At 44.1% G+C, this 21,702-nt stretch overlaps 1 protein-coding gene across 6 annotated transcripts in view; it reads left to right on the top strand.

Moving 5' to 3' along the window:
* The first annotated feature begins 4,692 nt into the window (after positions 1–4,692).
* Positions 4,693–21,702, top strand: part of CNOT2 (CCR4-NOT transcription complex subunit 2) — a 124,278-nt gene continuing 107,268 nt past the window's right edge. Inside the window, exons 1-2 of one of the 6 annotated variants that reach the window (XM_077468859.1) lie at positions 4,985–5,215; positions 15,338–15,481. In XM_077468859.1, the coding sequence (XP_077324985.1) occupies positions 15,449–15,481 (33 nt within the window). In that variant the 5' untranslated portion in view covers positions 4,985–5,215; positions 15,338–15,448. Of the gene's footprint in view, positions 4,856–4,984; positions 5,216–15,337; positions 15,482–21,702 lie in introns of those variants that run through there. The other 5 variants (XM_077468858.1, XM_077468860.1, XM_077468862.1 and 2 more) reach the window with 5 other exon arrangements.

Here is a 21,702-nt window from a genome sequence, read left to right as displayed (position 1 = left end):
TGGTGTACCTGTACCAGGTCATCACCCCGTGAGGGGTGCGCAGTTTTCAGGCATTGCAGGGGGAGTTTGGGATCCCGTCGCATATGGTGTTTCGATACGCGCAGCTGTCTCACGCCCTCGGGGCCCAGTTTGGGGAGGGTTTCCCTGCTCCTCAGGAACTGTCATTGGTGGGCATTATTACTAGTGAGGAGTCCTCTAAACTGATCTCCACTTTATACAGTTCACTTCGACGCCGCTCTGAGTCCAGGATTGCCGAGGTAGCTAAACACAGGTGGGAAGAGGAATTGGGCCCGCTTGAGACCGAGGAATGGGAGGAGGTGTTGGATAATGTTAAACTGACTTCCCCCAAGATATCTGACAGGCTGACTCAATTGTACATTGTGCACAAATCCTATCTTACTCCCATGCGTATCTGCAGATATAAACCTACCCAAGACCCGGGGTGCCCGCGATGTGGGACTGTCCCATGCTCCTTCTATCACTTGCTGTGGTCCTGCCCACATGTTCAGACTTTCTGGCAGCAGGTTATTCAATTCCTGCATGATCGTATGGGTTCCCTGCTACAGGTAGACCCTAAAACTTGCATCCTTGGCTTGACGCTAGCCCCTATGACCGACCCTTCCCATGCGGTTTTTGTTCAGGAAACGCTATTCAGCGCTAGAAAGGTAATCGCCAGACGATGGATGCGGTCCGAGGCCCCGACGTTTGGGGCTTGGGTGGCAGAGGTAAACTCAACATTGCCTATGAAAAAAGTCATTTATGCGCATAGGGGATGCCCAAACAAATTTAATAAGGTATGGGATCGCTGGCTTACTAACCCAGACACTTGTGTGGACTAACCCCTCCCTTGGTGGGGTGGTGCGGGGTGAGATGTGTTCTGTTGGCCGGGTTCGGGGGACTGGTTGAGGTGCTCATTATTATCGCAGCAGATACTGGGAATGACTAAGATGGGATACTGGAGGAGCCTACTATTTTATTAGTATTGAGCGGACTGACTCTGTGCGGTCTATCTCACGATTAGCACCAGAGATGGATGGGTACTCTAGATGTGTTTTTATGAGTTACAGTCTCATGGATACGATTTATTATACAGTGTAAGTGCGCTTTTATTTTGCTGCTGTTCTACTGGATCTGAAATGTATTTCTACACATCAATGTACTGATTTTGCAGACAGTTGTTCTATTTTGTTGGATGTACCAATGATCTTTCAAAAAATTTTTTGTTCCTCATTTTTCCTGTTTACTGGCTTGTATACCAATAAACTCATTGTTTAAAATAAAACATGCCTAATCTGAAAGAAAAAAAAATAAAATAGCGGCGCTTTACCGCCGACGCCCGCACCGCCCCAGTGTGAAAGGGGCCTTAGGCAGTAAGCATATGGAATTGATGACTTTTAAGAAATTATATTTTGTCCTCGGGTTTATGTGTTTGGAAGGATCTCAGACGATTCTAATTTTCAGCACCAGCACAGAGAATCACTCTGATCTATCCCATAAGCCCTCCAGAAAGAAGGGGGAGAAGAGCAGGGATCTCAAATCCCCAGACCACTACACCAGCTGTATTTCAAATCCCCAGACCACTACATCGGTTGTATTTCAAATCCCCAGACCACAAAACGGGCTGTGTGGGCACTGACCTCATCCTCATGGAGGTAGGTACAGTGGGGAGCAAGGGGGTGGGGAGAGTGTTAGTTCACCTTTTCTGAAAAAATGAATTAACCCTTTAAAGAGAAACTTCACTTTCCTGGTACATTTTTTTTCTTTCCTTCTTGCTGGGTTTTTGTCAAAAAACACTCACATACCCAGTGACTCCAGCACTGTTTGGTGTAATCTTCTGCAGTACACTGTATCCTGCACCACCATATTCAATGCTTACATCATCATAAGCCAACTATCTCTTCCTGGTTCTTGAAGCTGCGCCCCCTGATGATGCACTTTGGTGCATGCGTCATGTTGTAAAGATTGCCTGGCGCATGCAGTGTGGTGGAGATTGCCCACAAACCTCTTGGGATGTGTGACATGAGTTGCAATGAGCATAAAGAATAACTAAGGGCAAAACTTTTTTTTGTTTTGGATAGTGTTGAGAGGGATTAGAACCCCTGTCGTTTTTTTTTTTTTTTTTAAGTGTCTGTGTCCCCATTAGGGAAATTCAACCTCTCTATTTTTCCTGTTTACTGTTATAGTTGAAAGTGGAAGTAAAATCTCAATTTTGGGTTGTCCCCAGAAAAGTGTTATGCCGTGTACACATGATCAGAATTCTCGTTGGAAAAAGCTCTGATGGTTTTCCCGACAGAATTACGCTCAAGCTGTCTTGCCTACACACGGTTACACCAAATTCCAATTGCTTAGAACGCGGTAACGTACAACATGTAGGACGGGACTAGAAAAAGGAAGTTCAATAGCCAGTAGCCAATAGCTCTCATCTCCTAGTTGAATCTGAGCATGCGTGAGTTTTGGCATGTCGGAATTGCATACACACGATCGGAATTTCCAATAGAAAGTTTTTCCGTCAGTAAAATTGAGAACATGCTATCAATTTTTGGCTGGCAGAAATTCGGACAGCTAAATTCCGATGGAGCATACACACGGTCGCATTTTCCGATGAAAAGCTCTCATCTGTCTTTTTCTGGCCGGAATTCCAATCGTGTGTACGCGGCATCAGAGGGGAAATCTTCCAATTGGGGCATTAGTTCAGGTGACCTGTGGACCCCAAGGGTTTACGTTATTTGTAGCGATTTCCTCTCACTTCCTGTTTTGGCTTTGGGACAGGAAGTGAAGGGAAATCCCCCCCAATGGGACTGAGATGGCAAAAAAATCAAAAAATCTGACAGGGGTTATAATTCTCCCTTCCTCTATCCAAAATGAAAAAAGTTTTCCCAACCCAACAGTCCTACTTTAAGGTGGCCATAGATGACTTTGCATTCTGACAGCGGGACTCCTTCGCAGTCAGAATACAGTGGTGCCAATCATGAAAGATTTTCCGACATTCCCATTCAACAAAAATTGATCTATCGATCAACTTCTATCAAACAGGGATGGTCATAGATGGATAGAGATTCATCTTGTCACTGATGAACCGGCCAAACTTTGATCCACATATGGCCAGCTTGGAGTCAGACCAGTCCAACATTCCCATTCAACAAAAGTTGATCTAACGATCAACTTACGTCAAACAGGGATGGCCATAGATAGATTGAAATTTGGTCGGTCTCTGCTGAACTGTCCGAACCTTGATCCATCTATAGCCAGCTCTAGGTCCATCAACACCCAATCAGCCATGGCATTCCCCGCCCAACATAACAAAGTGGCAGGGATGCTTGTGACATCACTGATCGAATTTGACTGCAGCTGATTGGGCACCCAATTTGGTGGGAGAGTCAGTTTGCTTCTGGGTTTGGTCTGAACCTAACCTGTGCTCTGTATTGAGACATTGTATTCTGACAGCGGAACTCCTCCACTGTCAGAATTCAGTGATCAGCAACTGCCAATCAGGAAAGGTTTTCCAACATTCCCATTAAACAAAGGTTGACCTAACGATTAACTTCTGTCAAACAGGAATGGCATACATAGATCGAAAATTGATCAGTCACTGAATGAACCGTTGGAACCTTGATCCATCTATGGCCAGCTCTAGATTCAGACCAAACCCAGAAGCAAACCTTCACTCCCATCAAATCAACACCCAATCAGCCATGGCCAGGGAATTCCCCACCCCCACATAACAAAAGGGGTGGGGGATGCTTGCAACATCATTGATCTAATATGGCTGCAGCTGATTGGATGCCAAATTTGGTGGGAGAGTCAGCGACCTGCAGGGTTTGGGCTGAACCAAACCTGTGCTCATCCCTAGACTTTGAGATCTCAGACGGCTTTGGAAAGGGGGAGACGTAGTGCTTGCCTAGACGAGAAAGCCACAAGCATGGGGCCGGGTGCCAGAAAGGTATTTTACAAATGAACCCCCCCCCCACAAAAAAACAAACAAAAAAAAAACATCTGTGTAAGAACTACTTTTACACTGCCGAGCCTGGCTGTTAGCACTAAAGTGCTGCTTGTTTTTGTGGTGCTTTTAACCCCAAAGAAGGGGTCTAAAGTGCCTGTGTTGTGGTGCTTCCCAAGTGCTGCCCATTCATTTCAATGGGTGGGGTGTTTTGGGTTTGTTAAATACAGTGCTCCCAAACCACCCCAAAGATGTTTTGCTTGTTTTTGCTGCACTTTTTACCCCAAAGAAGGGGTCTAAAGTCCCCGTGTTGTGGTGCTTCCCATTCATTTCAATGGGTAGAGTGTTTTGGGGGTGCTAAATACAACGCTCCCAAACTGCCCCAAAGATGTTGTTTTGCAGAGCTTTTAACCCCAAAGAGGGGGTCTAAAGTGCCTGTGTTGTGGTGCTTCCTATTCATTTCAATGGGCAGGGTGTTTGAGGAGTGCTAAATACACCAAAGACATGGTTTGCAGGACTTTTCCTAATATCCTGCAAGTGCACCACCCCAGTGTGAAAAGACACACTGAAATGAATGGGAGGCTGATTTCAGGCGTTATTTAAATGCTATTTCTAGTGCTAAAATGCCTGAAAACCACCTCAGCGTGAAAGGGGTATTAACAAGAGGAGAAACCTTCTGGAAATTCACTGAAGCAGCTGAAGATCCACTTAGCATTGAGTATGGAAGTTGTTGATAGCCTATGGGGGAAGCCATTTGAACTTGCACATGCTGCTTCCTGCATTGCAGATTACTCAGGAAGCTGGGGATGGAAATGGAAGCAGAGCCTGCCTGGCACTTAGTGTAAGTTTTGCCAAGGTATGGAGATGTGTTATTTGTGAAGCAGTGGCAGTCCAGGGTGAAGGTCCCGGAATGAGAAGGTGTGTATGGGGCACAGGCAGGGACAGGACATCAGGGACACTGAGCTTCCTCCCTCCGGCCTGGGATGTGAATGAAGCCGCCAAAACAGCCGCAGCAGCTTCCTCCCCCCTCTTCCTCCTCCTCTTCCCCCCCGGCGCGCTCACACACACAGGGGAACACCGGAGAGCGCCGTACCCGGACAAGCAGGCCTCTAGGCCCCCCAGCCGCTTCCTGGTTACCAGTTGCCGTTGTCAGGGAGGGAGGAGAAGGAAAGCAGGGGGGGTCACGGCGGAGGGTCAAAGGGGAAAGGTCACCCACCCAGCATCCTCCGGGTTGGAAACACAGCCATCTTGCTTCTGCGAGACAAGAAAATTCATGCGGTGAGTGTTTTTATTGGGGTGACCGGTCCCCCGAAATCCCCGTCCCCGGTCGCCCTGACTCTCTCCTCTGCAGGGCAAGGCCTGCGGCGACGAGAACGGAGGCTGGGTGGCCGGGGGGAAGAGAGGAGGGCCCGGGCGGCCGCCGATACCGCTTTTGTCTGCTTCTAGCCGGGCAATGGAGAAGGGGATGGAGGAGGAGAGGAGAGCGGCGGGGAGGTGTAGGGAAGATGCTGGCCTGAGGTGTGAGGAGCCGGGGGGGAGCCGTCAGGCCAGGGCGCAGGCTCGGTGAAGGCCTTGGAGTGACAGGCCACGACCAAGACACCGGCCTTTCCTGGGAGGAGGCTCAGCTGTCACCACCTCACTGCCCAGGCAGATTCTGCTGGCATTGCTATTGGCAAAAAGCATTGTGTAGGCCATCTGTGGAAGCACACTGCTCTGCAGGATGGGTGGCAATGGCCTGCAGGACTGTCAGTGCTGATCTGATGGTGCTACTCCAGGTAGCATCCCCTTTATATGATGATCACAGGGGCTGTATGGATAGACAATGCTGTGTAGTGTCAGGGATCTTCTGTGATTTCTTATGTTATTGTCTGATCACACGAATCTCTGAGAGCGACCGCAACATGGCCTGACCACTATTACGCTGATTTTAGGACATGTGTATCATCAGGTTGCTTTTGTTAATGTAACTTAACTGATGATAGTTTGCTGATTGGGTGTTGATTTGATGGGACCTAAAGATGGATCAAGGTTCAGACGGTTCAGCAGAGACTGGCAAAATTTCTATCTATCTATGGCCCAGTCCTGTTTGACAGAAGTTGATCGTTAGATCAATTTTTGTTGAATGGGAATGTTGGACTGGTCTGAACCCAAGCTGGCCATAGGTGGATCAAAGTTTGGCTGGCTCAGCAGAGACTGACCAAATATCTATCTGTGGCCAGGCCTGTTTTAACATAAGTCGATAGATCAACTTTTGTTGAATGGGAATGTTGGAAAATGTTTCCTGATTGGCAGTTGCAGGCGCTGACCACTGTATTCTGATTGCGAAGGAGTTCCGCTGTCAGAATGCAATGTCTCAGTACGGAGGATTTCTCCAGCCTTGAATGGATGGAGGAAGCCAATTAATTTTATTGTGTTGTGAGTGTGTGTGTTTTTTTTTTTTTTTCTTTCTTGTTTTTTTTTTATCAGCCAGTGGGTGAAAAAAAAAAACAAATCGTCTATGTGCACCCTAAAGTAGAATTATTGGGAACGCTTTTTTCATCATACGTTTTTTTTTTTTTTTGCTGATCTCCCGCAGATTCTTTGCAACCACCTCCCCTCTGCGTACATACAACTCCAGTGGTTTTAAATTCAAAATGTTTTTTTTACCTTTTTTTTTTTTAAAGTGGTTGAAAAGCTTTGTTTTTTGTTTTGTTTTTAATAAAAATAACAAACATGTTAAGACATGCCTGCTCTGTGCAATGATTTTGCACAGAGCAACCCCAATCCTCTTCTTATGAGATCCCCAGCCGCTTCTCCAGACCGCTCCTCTTCCTTGGGTGCACCCATATGTACTCGCTTATGAGTTCCGCTGCTGCGTCCATTGACAGCGAGACTTGGTCACACCTCCCTGCTCCCATATCACCGTATTTGATTGACGGCGATAGGAACCGCTGCGCTAATGCACATCGCTGGATTGGATGGACTCGGGTAAGGAAAGGGGGGTCTGGGGGACAGCTGTGCAGCACAAAAGGTTTTTAACCTTAATACATAGAATGCATTAAGGTGAAAAACTTTTAAAGCAGTATTCTTCTCACCCCTCCAAAAATTTAATTGGCAGCTACACATACTGTAGCTGCTGACTTTTAATATTGGGACACTTACCTGTCTGGAGTCCAGTGATGTCAGCACCTCAGCTGACATTTCAGTTGCTGGTAAGCGAGCCCAGCAGTGAAGCCTTGTGGCTTCATAGCCAGGTCTCTACTGTGCATGTGAGAAGTGCTCCCTTAGTGGTCTGGCAGCAGCAGGGAAAGGAGGAGGCCGGACTTCTGATGTACCTCGCCGTGGAACCTGTTGGGGGGGGGGCGCAGAATAGCAGAAGTTTCACTTTTGGGTGGAACTCTGCTTTCAGGCTTTACAACCACTTTAACTCCTTTCTGTTTTAAAGTGGTTGTAAGTATTTCCATAGACTCAGTGAAGTGAGTGGTCTCAGGAGATACAAAGATAAAACAAATCCTCCCACATAAGTTGTACCTGTTTATCTGCAGTCTTTTCTAAATCTGTTCTGTTTAAACTAGTGCTAACTTTACAAAGCTGTTATGAGCATTCAAAAAAAAAGGGGGAAGAGACACTAAGTTACTCTGCAGAGCTCCGAAAGCTGATTGGGGGGGAAGGCGCCCCCCCCCCCCCCCCCCCTTCACACAGGAACAGTGCTGAGGCTGTCAATCAGCTGGAGCTCCCTCCCATTTTCCTTTTTCTTTTTTTTTTTCTCTCTTGGTGAGAAAACTTGCCAGAGGTTATTCATGCCGATTTGCGGAGGAATGATGTAGTAGACAAAAGTGACACTTGGGGTCCTTTCGCACGGGGCGGATCAATGCTGATCCGCCCCATGGATATCCGCTTGCTCAGCGGGGATCGCCGGAGTGATCTCCACTGAGCAGGAAGATGACAGGTCGGTCTCTGCACACTGCGCAGGGACAGACCTGTCACAGCACCGCTCTCCCCTATGGGTGATCAGGTGGCGATGGACCGCAGTGATTTGATGACGGATGGAAAAATAGCTTTTTCCTCCTCCACACTTTTTCTGAGCGGGTCGGATGTCAGCGGACATGTCACCGCTGACATCTGACGCTCCATAGAGCTCTATGGAGCATCTGTTCAGGTCTGCCTGAAAAACTGACAGGTGGATCTGAATGGATCGGTAGTGTGAAAGGGGCTTTGGTGCTCTTTGCCCCTGGTTTCACCGGTGCGACTTGTCATGCAATTTGATCATTTTAAATTGCATGACAAGTCACACCCTATTGTCTTCCATTGGAGTCGCACAGATTTTGAAAGTAGTTCTTGCACTACTTTTTACAAGTTCAGGTCCAATTTACATAGACATTTGTGCATGAAGTCACAGATGTGTTCCAAGTAGCACAACCATGAAATTGTGCTACTTCAAGTGAATTAGCATGATTTCAATGTCGTGGTCAGTGTTACCGGGGGCTTAATTGACAAGTACACAGAGGGATATGCTGTCTGTTTTTTTTTTTTTTTTCATATCTAAGGTTTTCAACCACTTAAAGGTAAATAACTACTCTTGCTTATTCTACTCATCCCTAAACGCTTACCTGACACCTCTCACCACTGTACAGGCAGCTACACCGCTGCTCCACTTCCAGGTCTCACAGGAGATTCTAAGGCCAGTGGGAGCCATAGGCTTCCCCTGCTGTCAACCAAATTCCTGTAAATAAGGGAGCATGGCTTGCTGACTGTGCGTATGTCTATGGATGCACGCAGCCCATCTCTGAAGCATCTATGCACAAGTGCCCTTTTAGCACATTGTTAAGGGGGGGGGGGGGGGGGTGTGTAAGGGACTGCTATGCAATATCATTGGGATTTTTTTTTTTTTTTTGAGAAATTACATGTTAAGAAGCACTTCACTCTCCTGTGTGTGTTTTTTGTTTTTTCCCCAGTCTTTCTCGGCTTTTTTTCTTTAATGAACATACTTCTCTGCCTGGTGAATCTAGCACTGATTTGGTATAATTTGCCACTCATCAGGTACTGTGGCCTACATCTCCTCCTCTAGTGTTATTGTGGGCTGGCTGTCTTTTCCAGGTTCTTGCAGCCTCCTCCCAGTGATGCTGTGCCAGGTCTTCCCTCCTCCAGCCCTTTGTGTGGAAGCTTCGGTCACCTAAGCAGCCGGAGTGGGTACCTGTCAGAATTGGGTACCCGCTCTCCCCCCCCCCCCCCCCTCCTCAAGTTGAAGAATTGAGAGGAGCGTGGATGAGTCCTTAAAGGGGAACGTTCCTTCTTTGGTGGAGCTCTGTTTTAAGCTCATGACATTTTAGGGATTGGTTATACATATACTTTGAATACATTTTGTCAAATTACTTTTCTAAATCTATTATCATTTATCATTGCATCTCTTGTATACATGACATCTGCTGGTTTTCTCTATGCATCCCCTAATTTCGATACAAGGGAGAATTTTGCCTACCACTACATCACGTTGGCTTGGAATGCCTTTATTTTTTTATTTTTATTTTTTTTAATTCTTCTGCTATAGGACTTCGTAGCAGACCAAACTATCTTGTATCTGCATCTAGTTTGTGTTGCATGAATTGTTTCATAAATGATCCTGCTTTCATTGTGTCATATTTGATTATATCATTTAAAGAGGAAGTAAACCCTGATGTGCCTTGCTTTCTCTTTGTTCCCCTGCAAAATAAAAGCATAATGGGCTGGGATGCATACTAGCCCATTATGTGCCACTTGCCTGCAAACAAAGGCCACGCTGTCCCTGCTGCTGCTCCCTGCTCTTCCTTCCGGGGCCATGGACTCTGGCTCTGTGACTGGCCGGAGTCATGTGATGTCAGTCACGACACTTGCAGCATCAGAGGATGTTGCAGCACATGCGCCGGTGACATCCTCTGCGCAGTAAATATCTCCTAAACTGTGCTCATTTAGTAGATATTTCCACTACCTATGGGTCCAAAGTCACAATCACGTTTGAGATCTCCCCAGGGTGGCTCGATAATATTGAGGTCCAGAGACAGAGATGGCCACTCCAGAATCTTCACTTTATTCTGCTGTAGCAGGTCGACTTGGCCTTGTGTTTTGGATTATTGTCATGTTGGAATGTCCAAGTACATCCCATGTGCAGCTTCCCTGGCTGATGAATGCAAATGTTTCTCCAGTATTTTTTGCTAACATACTGCATTCATCTTGCCATCAATTTTGACCAAATTTCATGTGCCTTTTGTAGCTCACACATCCCAAAAACATCAGCAATCCACCTTCGTGTTTCACAGTAGGAATGATGTACTTTTCATCATAGGCATTGTTGACTCCTCTCCAAATTGAGCTTTTTGGCCACAACCATAAACGCTACATTTTGGTCTCGTCACTCCAAATGACTTTTGTGCTGGAAGATTTGAGGCTTGTCTCTGTGCTGTTTGGTGTATTGTAAGCGGGATACTTTGTGGCATTTGCCTAGTAATGGCTTTCTTCTGGCGACTCGACCATGCAGCCCATCTTTCTTCAAGTGCCTCCTTCTTGTGCATCTTGAAACGGCCACATCACATGTTTTCAGAGTCCTGTATTTCACATGAAGTTATTTGTGGGTTTTTCTTTGCATCCTGAACAATTTTTTCATGGCAGTTGTGGCTGCAATTTTAGTTGGTCTACCTGACCGTGGTTTGGTTTCAACAGAACCCCCTCATTTTCCACTTCTTGATTAGAGTTTGAACACTGCTGATTGGCATTCTCAATTCCTTGGATATCTTTTTATATCCGTTTCCTGTTTTTTTTTTTTTTTTATACAATTCAACTACCTTTTCCTGCAGATCTTTTTTGACAATTTATTTTGCTTTCCCCATGATTTAGAAACCAGAAATGTCAGTGCAGCACTGGATGAAAGATGCAAGGGTCTGTCAAGAGTCCAGAAAGGCATTAACCTTATAATTTTTTTTTTTTTTTTTTTTTTTTTATATACACACTAATTACTAGCAAACAGATCACAGGTGAGGGTGGTTACCTTTTTTAATAGCCATTCAAACCCCTTTGTGTCCACTTGTGTACATGTTATCAGGCCATAATCGCCAGGGTGTGTACGTTTTTTTTTTATTGGGGTCATTTTGTGTAATTTCTGTTGTCTTTATGGTTTTAAAGGGTAAACACAATTGATAATGGCTTCAGCCAACCGAACCATGAGTAAAAAATGTTTGTTATTGATTTTCTCTGAAAAATGGCCAAGAAACCACAAATTCTGCCAGGGTATGTAAACTTGTGAGCACAACTGTACATACAGCATAACGCACTGTGTTCTGGCTTCAAGCCGAGACTTTGTTTCATACCCAGAACACAGTTGTGTCTATCACAGCGACGCTCAGCCATTCAGAGAATGCGATTTATTCTAGCAATGAACACAAAGCTTCCCCTGATTAAGTCAGCGAGGTGGACTGGTCACTGATGTCCCAACTTCTGACTCAGCCAATCGGGGGAAGCTTTGTATTCGTTGCTAGAATACACTGCTTTCTCTGGATGGCTAAGCGCTTATTATGTAGACTCTGTGTTCCAGGTATGAGACCGGAAGTCTGCTCCAACCTGGAACATTAAGCTACATACAGTTTATACCGCATATCCAGCTGCCTCACACGTTAGTGAGAACATAATGAGTTTGGGCCAAGTTGGTCCAAATTAAGTATGTAAAGTTCTGTCAAAAGCTGGGGTTCAACTTTAGACCCCTTTTACACTGAAGCATTTTGCAGGGGTAAAAATAGCGCATGTAAAGCACCTGAAGACACCTCCCCTACAGCCCCAGTGTGAAAGTGCTTTCACACTGGGGCGGTGCGCTTGCAGGATGTTAGAAAAAGTCCTGCAAGCTGCATCTTTCAAGCCCTTGCCCATTGAAATGAATGGGCACTGCTGTCAAAGTGCATGCAAAGCGCTTCAGCAGCGGTTTTCGGGCCCCCCTTTTTTTTTTTTTTAACTCTTTCTTCGGCCAGTAGCAGGGGTTAAAAGCACCCTGCTAGCTGCTGGAAAGTGCCACTAAAACTAGCAGCACTTTACCGCTAACGTGGCCTGCTGGCAGTGTTAAAGGGGTATTAATGCTACTCATAAATCTAAGGCTATTGAACACAAATGCTTAGGCTAGCCATACAAGTTTTGATTTCTCTCCTTCAGCCCCACAAGCTGAATGAGAGAAATCGCTAGATTCCAAGAGAATCACCCCTGCCAGCTGTTGTGTTCAAATACCTGAACAGTGATTGCATCTGACCAAAAAAAATGGGACTCGCATCGAAAGTTCTGTAGGCCCCACGCACAATAAATCTTTAGTGTGCGTTAGGCCACAGGAGACGAAGCTGCAGCGTCGAGCCCTGTTGTCTGCAGGCTGTCAAAATGTAATACAGGTAGAAAGCTGCTCCGGCTAGACAATGTATTGAGTGTTACTCATCTTTAGTGTCCTGTATGTACAAGCACAAATGGCCAGAATGCAGAATACTTGCCTTCCGGACATTTGTCCCCGAATGCATAGGGTCTTAAATGTGATCACCACTTGCATATATCGTTCGGCCTGCTATAGATTTGGACAGACTGCAGACAACAGGGCTATTCGCTGCAGCTGTGCCTGGCAGGAACACTATTGGTGTGGCTACATACAGGCTAAACGCCTAGTGTACATGTGGCCATATCTTTCTCTTTGTAGGTATGGCCCAAGAAACTTTCTAATCCAGTGAATTGATAAAATTTGTTAGATAACTTTGTGAATTGAGCCCGATTGTTATGCTTCCTGAAAATCGTCTCCTTTTTGCCACATGTTAAAGTTTGTATTGTCCGCTTGGTGATTTCCTGCACGGTTTAGGAGGTCTTCACCCTGCATGCAGCTGCTGACATCAGCTGCGCAGGCATGACCTTATCATGGCTCTGGCCACTCGCAGCGACGGATCCCGTGAACCCAGAAGAAATGTCAGCCCCATCAGCAGTAACCGGGCACCGCTTCGGGGGCTTCATTCAAGTTTTTCATAATGTGCATGCTAGCTCTATATTCTATTGTCCTGCAGGGGTTTTGCTTTTTCTGTTTGGGATAATTTCATCTTTTTGGATTGTTGAGATCTATGGTAGTCATTGCAAATAGCGAGGTGTTGAACTTTACAAGACGGATAAGTGTTACAGGTTGTGAAAGTCTGACGTCACTTAGTGCCGATGGGCCCTTGTCCCAATGACCGCCTATTTATTTTTTTAAAAGCGCATTTCACTGATGATCAGTGTAAGGGGGGCACTCAAATGAGAATTAAAACCATTTTCATACAGAGTAAATCCCCATACACATGAAACGAATGTCGGGAGACATTGGCCAATTCCATAAAAGCTGGATGATGTTTGGGCCCGTGTGTATGTCAGTCTATCTGACAGAAACTGGTCAAGCATTCTGGAAAACCAATAGCCAACCGCCTCCCAATTGGTGCTTTTAGCCAATGGCAGAGAGCACTGATCGGGGTGTTCTGGTGGGGGTGGCATCGTCCTGTCAGAACACAACAGCTCAGCAGGGGAGATCACTGTACTAACTTTAGATGGTTAGTACAGCAGCCTTGACTGGAACTGTGTGTTTGTTTTCCCTTCATCCCACTGGGTTGAAGGGATGGGGGACTTGTAGCGTATACCAGGCATAAGGCTGGCCATACTTGCATAGTGAAATTTTGCCGGCTCAGCAGGGAAGGATTTTTATTTTATTTTTTACATTCGATTACTGCCAGTAGCAGTAATCGATGTGCTCTGCCAGCTGAGAAGGCACCTGTGGTGTAAGGAAAGACAATCAAGTCATCTATGGGCTATTTAGGTGTCAAAAATACGCCACGTTCCTTATGCTTTTTATTCTTCGATTTCAACTTGCCGTTCCCTCTAGTGAGCTGTAGATATAGCAATATTTTTGTAAGACTCCTTTCACACCAGGGCGTTTTGCAGGCGCTATAGCGTTAGAAATAGCACCTGCAATCTGCCCTAAAAAAAGCTGCACCATTGTTTGTAGTTTGAAAGCCCGAGGGCTTTGACACTACAGCGGTGCGCTGGCAGGACGTCAGGGAAAAGTCCTGCCAGCAGCTTCTTTGGAGCGGTGTGTTTACCGCCCCTCCCCATTGAAATCAATGGGGCAGCGCTGTAGTACCGCCGGCAAAACGCTGCTATTGCCGGCGGGTTTAACCCTCTCTCAGCCGCTAGTGGGGGGGGGTAAAAGCACCGCAAATCCGAAATGCGCCGCAAATCCGACGATAAGACGCCGCTAAAAATAGCAGCGTTTTACCGCCCACGCTATGGGCGGTGTGGTGTGAAAGGGGTCTAAGGGTTCCCCATGTTAATAAGGTTGAAAAGGGCTGTACTGTAGGTTCTTACACTACATGTAGACAAGGCTTAAAATGTGTATATGTATATGTGTATGTGTGTGTGTGTGTATATGTGTGTGTATATATATATATATATATATATATATATATATATATATATATATATATATATATATATATATATATATATATATATATATATATATATATATATATATATATATATATATATTTTTTTTTTTTTTTAAAGCTGATATGAAGGCAATGGCTAAATAATTTTATAATGCTGAATGGTATGTGCACTATTTTCTTTAAATGTAATATTTCTCAATGTTGCGTTATACTGAAGTAGATCCTTTTTTCTGCATGAAAAGGTGCTCTTTACTTGCGCATGGGTGCTCATCCTGTGGCCCTCCAGCTGTTGCAGAACTACAAGTCCCATTAAGCATTGCAGGGCTGATGGTTACAAGCATGACCCTCAAAGGCAGAGGCATTCTGGGACTTGTAGTTCCGCAACAGCTGGAGGGCTACAGGTTGAGTGAGCACTAATCCCTTACAGTAAGGGAAACCTCTTCGCTAGCTCCTTTATGATTACCAGAAAGCCACTCTCCACTTGTATTCAGCACAATCTTCTGTTGGTTGCATGTAAAGTATGGAAGAAATAGTAGGGCTGCCTTTGCTGACCACCACTTGAAAGTGCTGTTTTCCTGGCCAAGTCATGCCTATGGAACGGCACTGGTTCAGTCAGAGATGTGGAACGTGCACAAAGCAATAGAAAATTGGGAAAACGTCAGTATTTGTCATGGCTCATCTCTATTTGTTCAGGGACGGTGGTTACAATCTAAACACATCAGTGGGATAGCCAGGCAATATGCATTGTTGGCAGTGGCAGCCTTCGTGTGTCTTTTATGACAGAAAATAAAGCGGAGCGTATGCTGCTGGGCTATTTTGTGTGACCATTTTGCAGCACAGTGCACTTCAGATACTCATTGACCTGCCAGTTTAAATAAAGGTGCACATCAAGGTTTTTTTTTTGTTGTTTTAGGACAGAAACTGCTCTAAAATCTGCCCGACTAAAGGCGCTTCATTATGTGTTTTGCAGGAATCCACCTCTGTGCTGTCTGTGTTGGGCTGCTGCATAAACTGTTTCCAACAACTATCTGCAGGATATGGACTCATTAATCAAGTTTTGTAATGGTTCTTTATATACGATATGCAAGCAAGTCTGAAAGGAGAATTAAAAATTGTATGTTTCCTACTGGGATTATTTCTCCCAATACGATTACTGTGATTCTATTGCTCCTTAAACAACTAACAAGTTAAAATGTGTACTGTTTTGCTAAAGAGGTGCTATAAAGAACAACATGTAAATAAATGCAGTCAAGTGAAAAAGTAAGCACACCCCATAGAACATATTTGAACAGGAAAGCGGACATTTATTCTAACCGTGCCTATTGATAAATGGTCTACTTGAATAAAAACATGCAGCCTCACCAACAAACGTAGCAATAGATGTAATGATATACTGAGGTAAAAGAATACATTTTGGCCTTAGAAGCTGGTATTGCCCCTGTTCCTAATTGGTGATCTGTCAGATTAGGTAACGGAAGTGACCTTCCGTCAGCTTTGCATTGCGTTCCACCTCTTTGGATGTTACGTTTTCAAAAGATAACAACAAAGTCTGGGGAATGCCCAGGGAAAAACCAAAGCCTACTTACCACCAGCTCGCAGACAACCAAATTAACCTGTCTAACAGTATGCGTTAAAAACAGGGGTTTAGTCCGCACGCATTTGCAAACGCATGCGTGAGCCACAGAGCCACGTCAAGGCACCCTGGTATCTGTGGTCCTAACACTAACATAGTATCCCCGCAGTGGAGGCACACGTTTTCAAAAGAAGCTGGACACCAGCAGTAGGAAGGTGGCGGAGGCCATGTTGGTACACCCCGCACTACTCTGCGCTAAACTTTTAGGCTTTCAAAATTAAACGGCATTACAGATGTCAAATATGCTATATTTAGTTATCTACACTCACTATTGCTAAAACTTACTGTGAAATTCAAGACGTAGCTGGGTTCACAAAGATGTCCGCTGCCTTCTGACTTGCAGGTGTTCTGTCAGATGAGCAAACCTGGTAGCGTCGAAATGCATGCGCAGCTGACAGAACTGTCTTTACCTAATCTGACAGGTTGCCGATTCTGACAGAACACCCTCTTTAGCAAAAATGATTTCTTGTAGGTGTTTTGCATGCTGTCCACATGTGCCACTGACCCATTTGACTAGGGTTCATTTTCAGAGCTTTTTTTCTATGCCATTCTATAATCCATTTGTTTTGATGCATTGCTTGGTAGATTTGCTAGTATGGATTTAATTATTATCCTGTTGAAAGATCTAGTTTTGGTTCCATTTGTGGGCTCCATTCTCCTCAAGTGCACTTTTGATATGATGCAGAATTCATAGTTGACGCTATGAAAACAAGCGGCCCAGACCCAAAAGCAACTCAGAACCATAATATTTCTATCTCCATGCTTTACAACTGGTTTGAGAATTATTATTTTCATGTGCTGTTTTGGTTTGCACCAAACGTGTCAACTGTTACTGACCAAATCTATTTTTGATCAGTTTTCAGCACATTGTTCCAGAAGGCCCGTTCTTTGGCTTTTTATATGTTCGATGGCAAACTGACGTTTTCCGCTAATCTTTGAAACGGCAGAGGCTTTTTTCCTGGCATACGGTCCCATGCAGGGTAAATTGGTGCTGTTTCTTTCTGACTATAGATGTGGGTGTGTACACATTGACGCCAACTGTTGCAAATGTTACTGATCCTGCAATGAAATTTGGATGTTTTTGAAGACTACTTTTAGCATCAAGAAGAGCAGCTCTTGGGCTGCATTGAAATATGTTGACAAAGTCGATTTTTCATGCAGTGAGCTTGCTTTTTCACATGGTTGTAGTGCTCAGATTTAGCTAAGCACCAACTGTGTATACTGTCTTTTCTAGCCAAAGGAAATCGCACTGTTATGGCCCTAATCCACGATCCGAAAAATACCGCTTTCAAAGCCATCGTACGATAATCGGATCATTAGTACAGAGCTTTCGAGAGCAGTTCATGGCTAATTTTTCTCGTATAATACCAATACGTACGATTTTTTATTTTTTTTTGTTTAATCAGCACAGTTGTCGTCTGAAAACACAATACAGATATGTTACAACACAAGACATCACTTCTGATTTTATTTTTTCCATTTTGCCGTATGAGAATTTTCTGGACTTTAGTAAACTCTATTTTTGATATGTGACTAGCATGCAAAAAAAAACCCCACAAACTATCTGTCGTCCGATTTTTGGATCGTACGTAAGGGCCATTCGGCTTCTTGGGAGTCCATCTGCTCCACAGGAAATCTGTCCACTGATCCCCCGATGAGCAGGCAGGTGACAGGTCTGTGTCCACTCTGCCTATCCAGAGCAGACAGACATAGCCTGCTCTCCTCTATGGGTGGTTGGATGTAAACGGACTGACTGTCCGTTTCACACCCGACTGCCATCTGATCCGATCCACCAGACGGATGGGGAACAGATCCCCCATCCATTTGTTTTTAGTGAATCGTATGTTCAGTGTCAACAGACACATGTCCGTTGGCACCTTTCGCTCCATAGAGGAGACTAGAGGGTAAGATCGGGTCTGACTAATTGGACTGACAGGCGGACCCATGTGAAAGGGCCCTTTACTTAAAAAGCCATATCTGTCCCCCTCAACTGACGTTCCAGCCCTTAGTAAATGTTTGCTGTATTAGAGACAACTGAATGTTTATCTTCTCTAGTGCTACCCGCTACTTATGCAATCTGGTCTGGTCATGGAGAGGCTTGACCGATGCACCAGGTTGATGGGCAATGGGCACACTTGTTTTGGTCCTCTGTTGAGCTCGTGGTACAATAATGTAGTGGGCACTGGGAGCACCATATAAAAAGGGTCCATTATATTTTTTTTTTGGGTTAAAGATCCACTTTTTTTTTTTTTTCTTTTAAACTATTGAAAAAATGTTTTCATTGGGAATATTATCCTGTCGTCCTCGGTGACAACAAACAGACTTCCCTCCCACCTGATCAGGACAGGAAGATTGAAACGCTAGCCTCACCTTCCTTTTGGGATTAGATAGAAAAGGTTTTCTCTTTAGCCTGTTTGTTTTGTTGGACTCTTAAGGCGAGTCGCGGGTCTTTTCCCCTTATTGGTTCTGAGTCTTACCTGCTGGATTTATGGACTGTGGATCCAGTGTGACTGCTGCACCTTCCTTCCAGGTGAAATTGTAGGGTGTATGTGTCTCCCCACATGTTCAATGGGTCAAGGACGGCTGTTTCTAGTATTGGCAGTACAAGATTATATATACATACATACATACATACATACATGCATACATGCATACTAAAAAATAATAGTCACTGAAACATTAAAAAAAATTATCAAGGAAAACTAAAGCCAGTGCTATTAAAATGGATTGTAATTTTTTGTTAGATGTCAATTCCACATATATCCAGGAGACTATTGGACAGTTCTCTGTATCTGAGCTCCCAGATATGTATTCTTGGGTCTGCTACTCTCCCTAAAAGATTACATAATGGGAAAAACAAATGACCTATATGATAGTCAGTCTGTTACTAGTATTTAACATAGCAGTGTTTGTTCCCCCCCCCCCCCCTCCGTAGTTGTTGTATTACCTGTTGATCCTGCCAGTAAATCTATTCTATTTCTACTTCCTAGCAGTTCAAGCTGTCCAGCAAAATTCAATTATAAAATTCAGTTATACGTGTTGGAACAAACATACAAAGGGTGCTTATAACGGACACTTTATTTTTTTTTTTATTTTTTTTTTTTAATTCATAGGTTTTAAACCACCTTCCCTAAGGCCTAATTCATATGGGAGATGAGATCAGTAATCTGTGAATGGACTCTGTCTTTAACCCCTTAGTGCCTGATGGTAAAACAAATGCCTGAACACAATTTTGCAACTTTAACGTGTTGGAGAATCATCTGTACATATCACAACTACTTTGTGTATCCAGCTGAATTATAGGCTTTTTTTTTTTATTTTTTTAGGACAAATCGGACATGAGGCTGGTACACACGAGCAGAATGTTGGGTGATGTTTGGCCTGTGTGTACTGGAGTTGGTCCGTTGAAGGGGCATGATTGAAAAGGGTCTGCTGATCATCTCCTGATTGGTGCTCTCAGCCAATGAATGAGAACGCTGCCTGGAATTTTCTAACAGGGGACCCTGTTAGAACACAATAGAACAACAGGGGAGATCGCTGTACTAACCTCAAATAGTTAGTACAAGGGCTCCTCCTGAGCTGTTGGGGGGGGGGTTATTTTATTTTTTTCAGCCCTGCTGGCTTGAATGAAAAAACCTAATCGTGTGTGCTGGACCTTACTTTTGGTGGTAAATGGTAACTAATATTTCCTGTGTGTGTGTGGGTGAGGGGTGGTTGTTGTTGTTGTTGTTGTTGGTGTGAAACTTGGCACAAAATAGCAAAAAAAACTAAACATTTTCTAACAATTTGTATATTGTATATTCCTGTAATTTACCACCAAAATAAATTCTCTGCCTGACGATTGCAGCGATACCAATGTTATTTTATTACTGAAACCAAAGATTACTAGGAAGATCCCTCTACTAAATGGACATAGTATTTGTCCAGCACCACATCCTAATCATATCACACAGAAAGAACCCTAACCACTAATTAAAGGACTTTGACGGTACTATTGACATAAAATATTAATCTTTGTAATTGAACAAAGATTAAAATCATCTCATTGACATATAAAAAATGTGTAAATACATAACACAATTGTAGGAAAAATTGGCTCGTGGTAACTTCACTTCAATGCAGGTGCATTTCACGGGTTCAAAAAGCCCGCTGCTTCAGGTAAATAGGGATATCCCCACTGCAAGATGGAGGCAGTGACATGAGGGTCTCTTCCTATAACCGCTGCTCAACCCTATTTACTCAGTGAACAACTTTTACTATACCAGCATTCAAGAGACCTGAGATTCTTGTTCATTTGAACACTTACTGTGATTATATTTGATTATCACTATACTATATTTGATTATGGCGGACTCGGAGTAAACCCATGTTGACTACTCTATAGACTGGGTGAGTTGGTGACAGCAGATTGTAAAATGATCATTGTTATTTCTATTTATTCTTTCTCAGAGCTCGCAGTGTAGCCCTGTTTTCCTGAAGAAGTGTGCTCTTTGTACACATGAAACGTACCTGGGTTGAAATGAAGTTACTGCAAGCCAATCACCACCCAGCTACAGGGTGATGACAAATGTACAACATTATCACAGGGAAATTTTTGCTACAATTGTGTTATGTATTTACATGTTTTTCTATGTCATTGAGCTGATTTTAACCGTTGGACAATTACAATTCTTGATATTTTATTTCAATAGTACTGTCAAAGTCCTTTTAGAGGTTATGGTCCTTTTTTGTTTTTATTTGTTGTTTGTATCCATAGGACCCCAAATAATGGTGCACATTTATTTTATTTCCCCCCCCCCCCCCCATTCTACCTAAAACACACTGACGCTAACTTGCATTGATGCCAATTTTCCAAAAACAAAATCTTGTATATACAGTCCTTGACCTTTTTTGACCCTGGCACTTAGATCTTACCTTGACCTTCCTTCCTTCCTTCCTTCCTTCCCCTCCAAGAAGATGCAGCATATCTTCCAGAGGAAGCGATTGCAGGGGCAGGCTCACAGTGGGTGATCACTGTGATAGCCTGCGATTGGCTCTCACATTGGTCAGGTGAAGCCAGGTCCAGACCATTAGTACGAGACCCAGGGCGCTGTGCAGCATTCTCACAAAGAGGTATGCATAAATTTGGCCCCACGGCGGGAAAAAAACCCAGTCCAGTGAGCCCACATAAATGCGTACCAACAGCAGGAAGGGGGTTAAGTGGCTTGAAGTGCTCGCAGGCTGTCAAATTGGGACAAGCTTGCAGCACCTTTTGTGGTTCAAGTTGCATAAACACATGGACCCATTCATGGTCTACATGTCTCAACACTGAGAATTGGGTCTCAAAAAAAATATGGGGTGCTTTAACCACTTGCTTACTGGGCACTTAAACCCCCCTCAGTCCCAGACCAATTTTCAGCTTTCAGCGCTGATGCACTTTGAGTGACAATTACGTGGGCATACAACACTGTACCCAAATGAAATTTTTATCATTTTTTTCCCACAAATAGTGCTTTCTTTTGGTGGTATTTAGTTACAGCTCGGAGTTTTATTTTTTGCTAAACAAACAAAAAAAGATGCAAAAAAAAAAAATCATGTTTTAATAGTTTGTTATAAAATTTTGCAAACGGGTCATTTTTCTCCTTCATTGAAGTGCGCTGATTAGGCGGCACTGATAGGCTGCATTGGTGGGCACTGATGGGCTGCATTGGTGGGCACTGATG

This window comes from Lithobates pipiens, unplaced genomic scaffold, assembly GCF_037356315.1.
Source record: "Lithobates pipiens isolate NorthernLeopardFrog02 unplaced genomic scaffold, aLitPip1_a1.2 Scaffold_8, whole genome shotgun sequence".
NCBI lineage: Eukaryota > Metazoa > Chordata > Amphibia > Anura > Ranidae > Lithobates > Lithobates pipiens.
The sequence above is the reverse complement of the archived record's forward strand: the minus strand, read 5'-3'. Positions and strand labels throughout refer to the sequence as shown.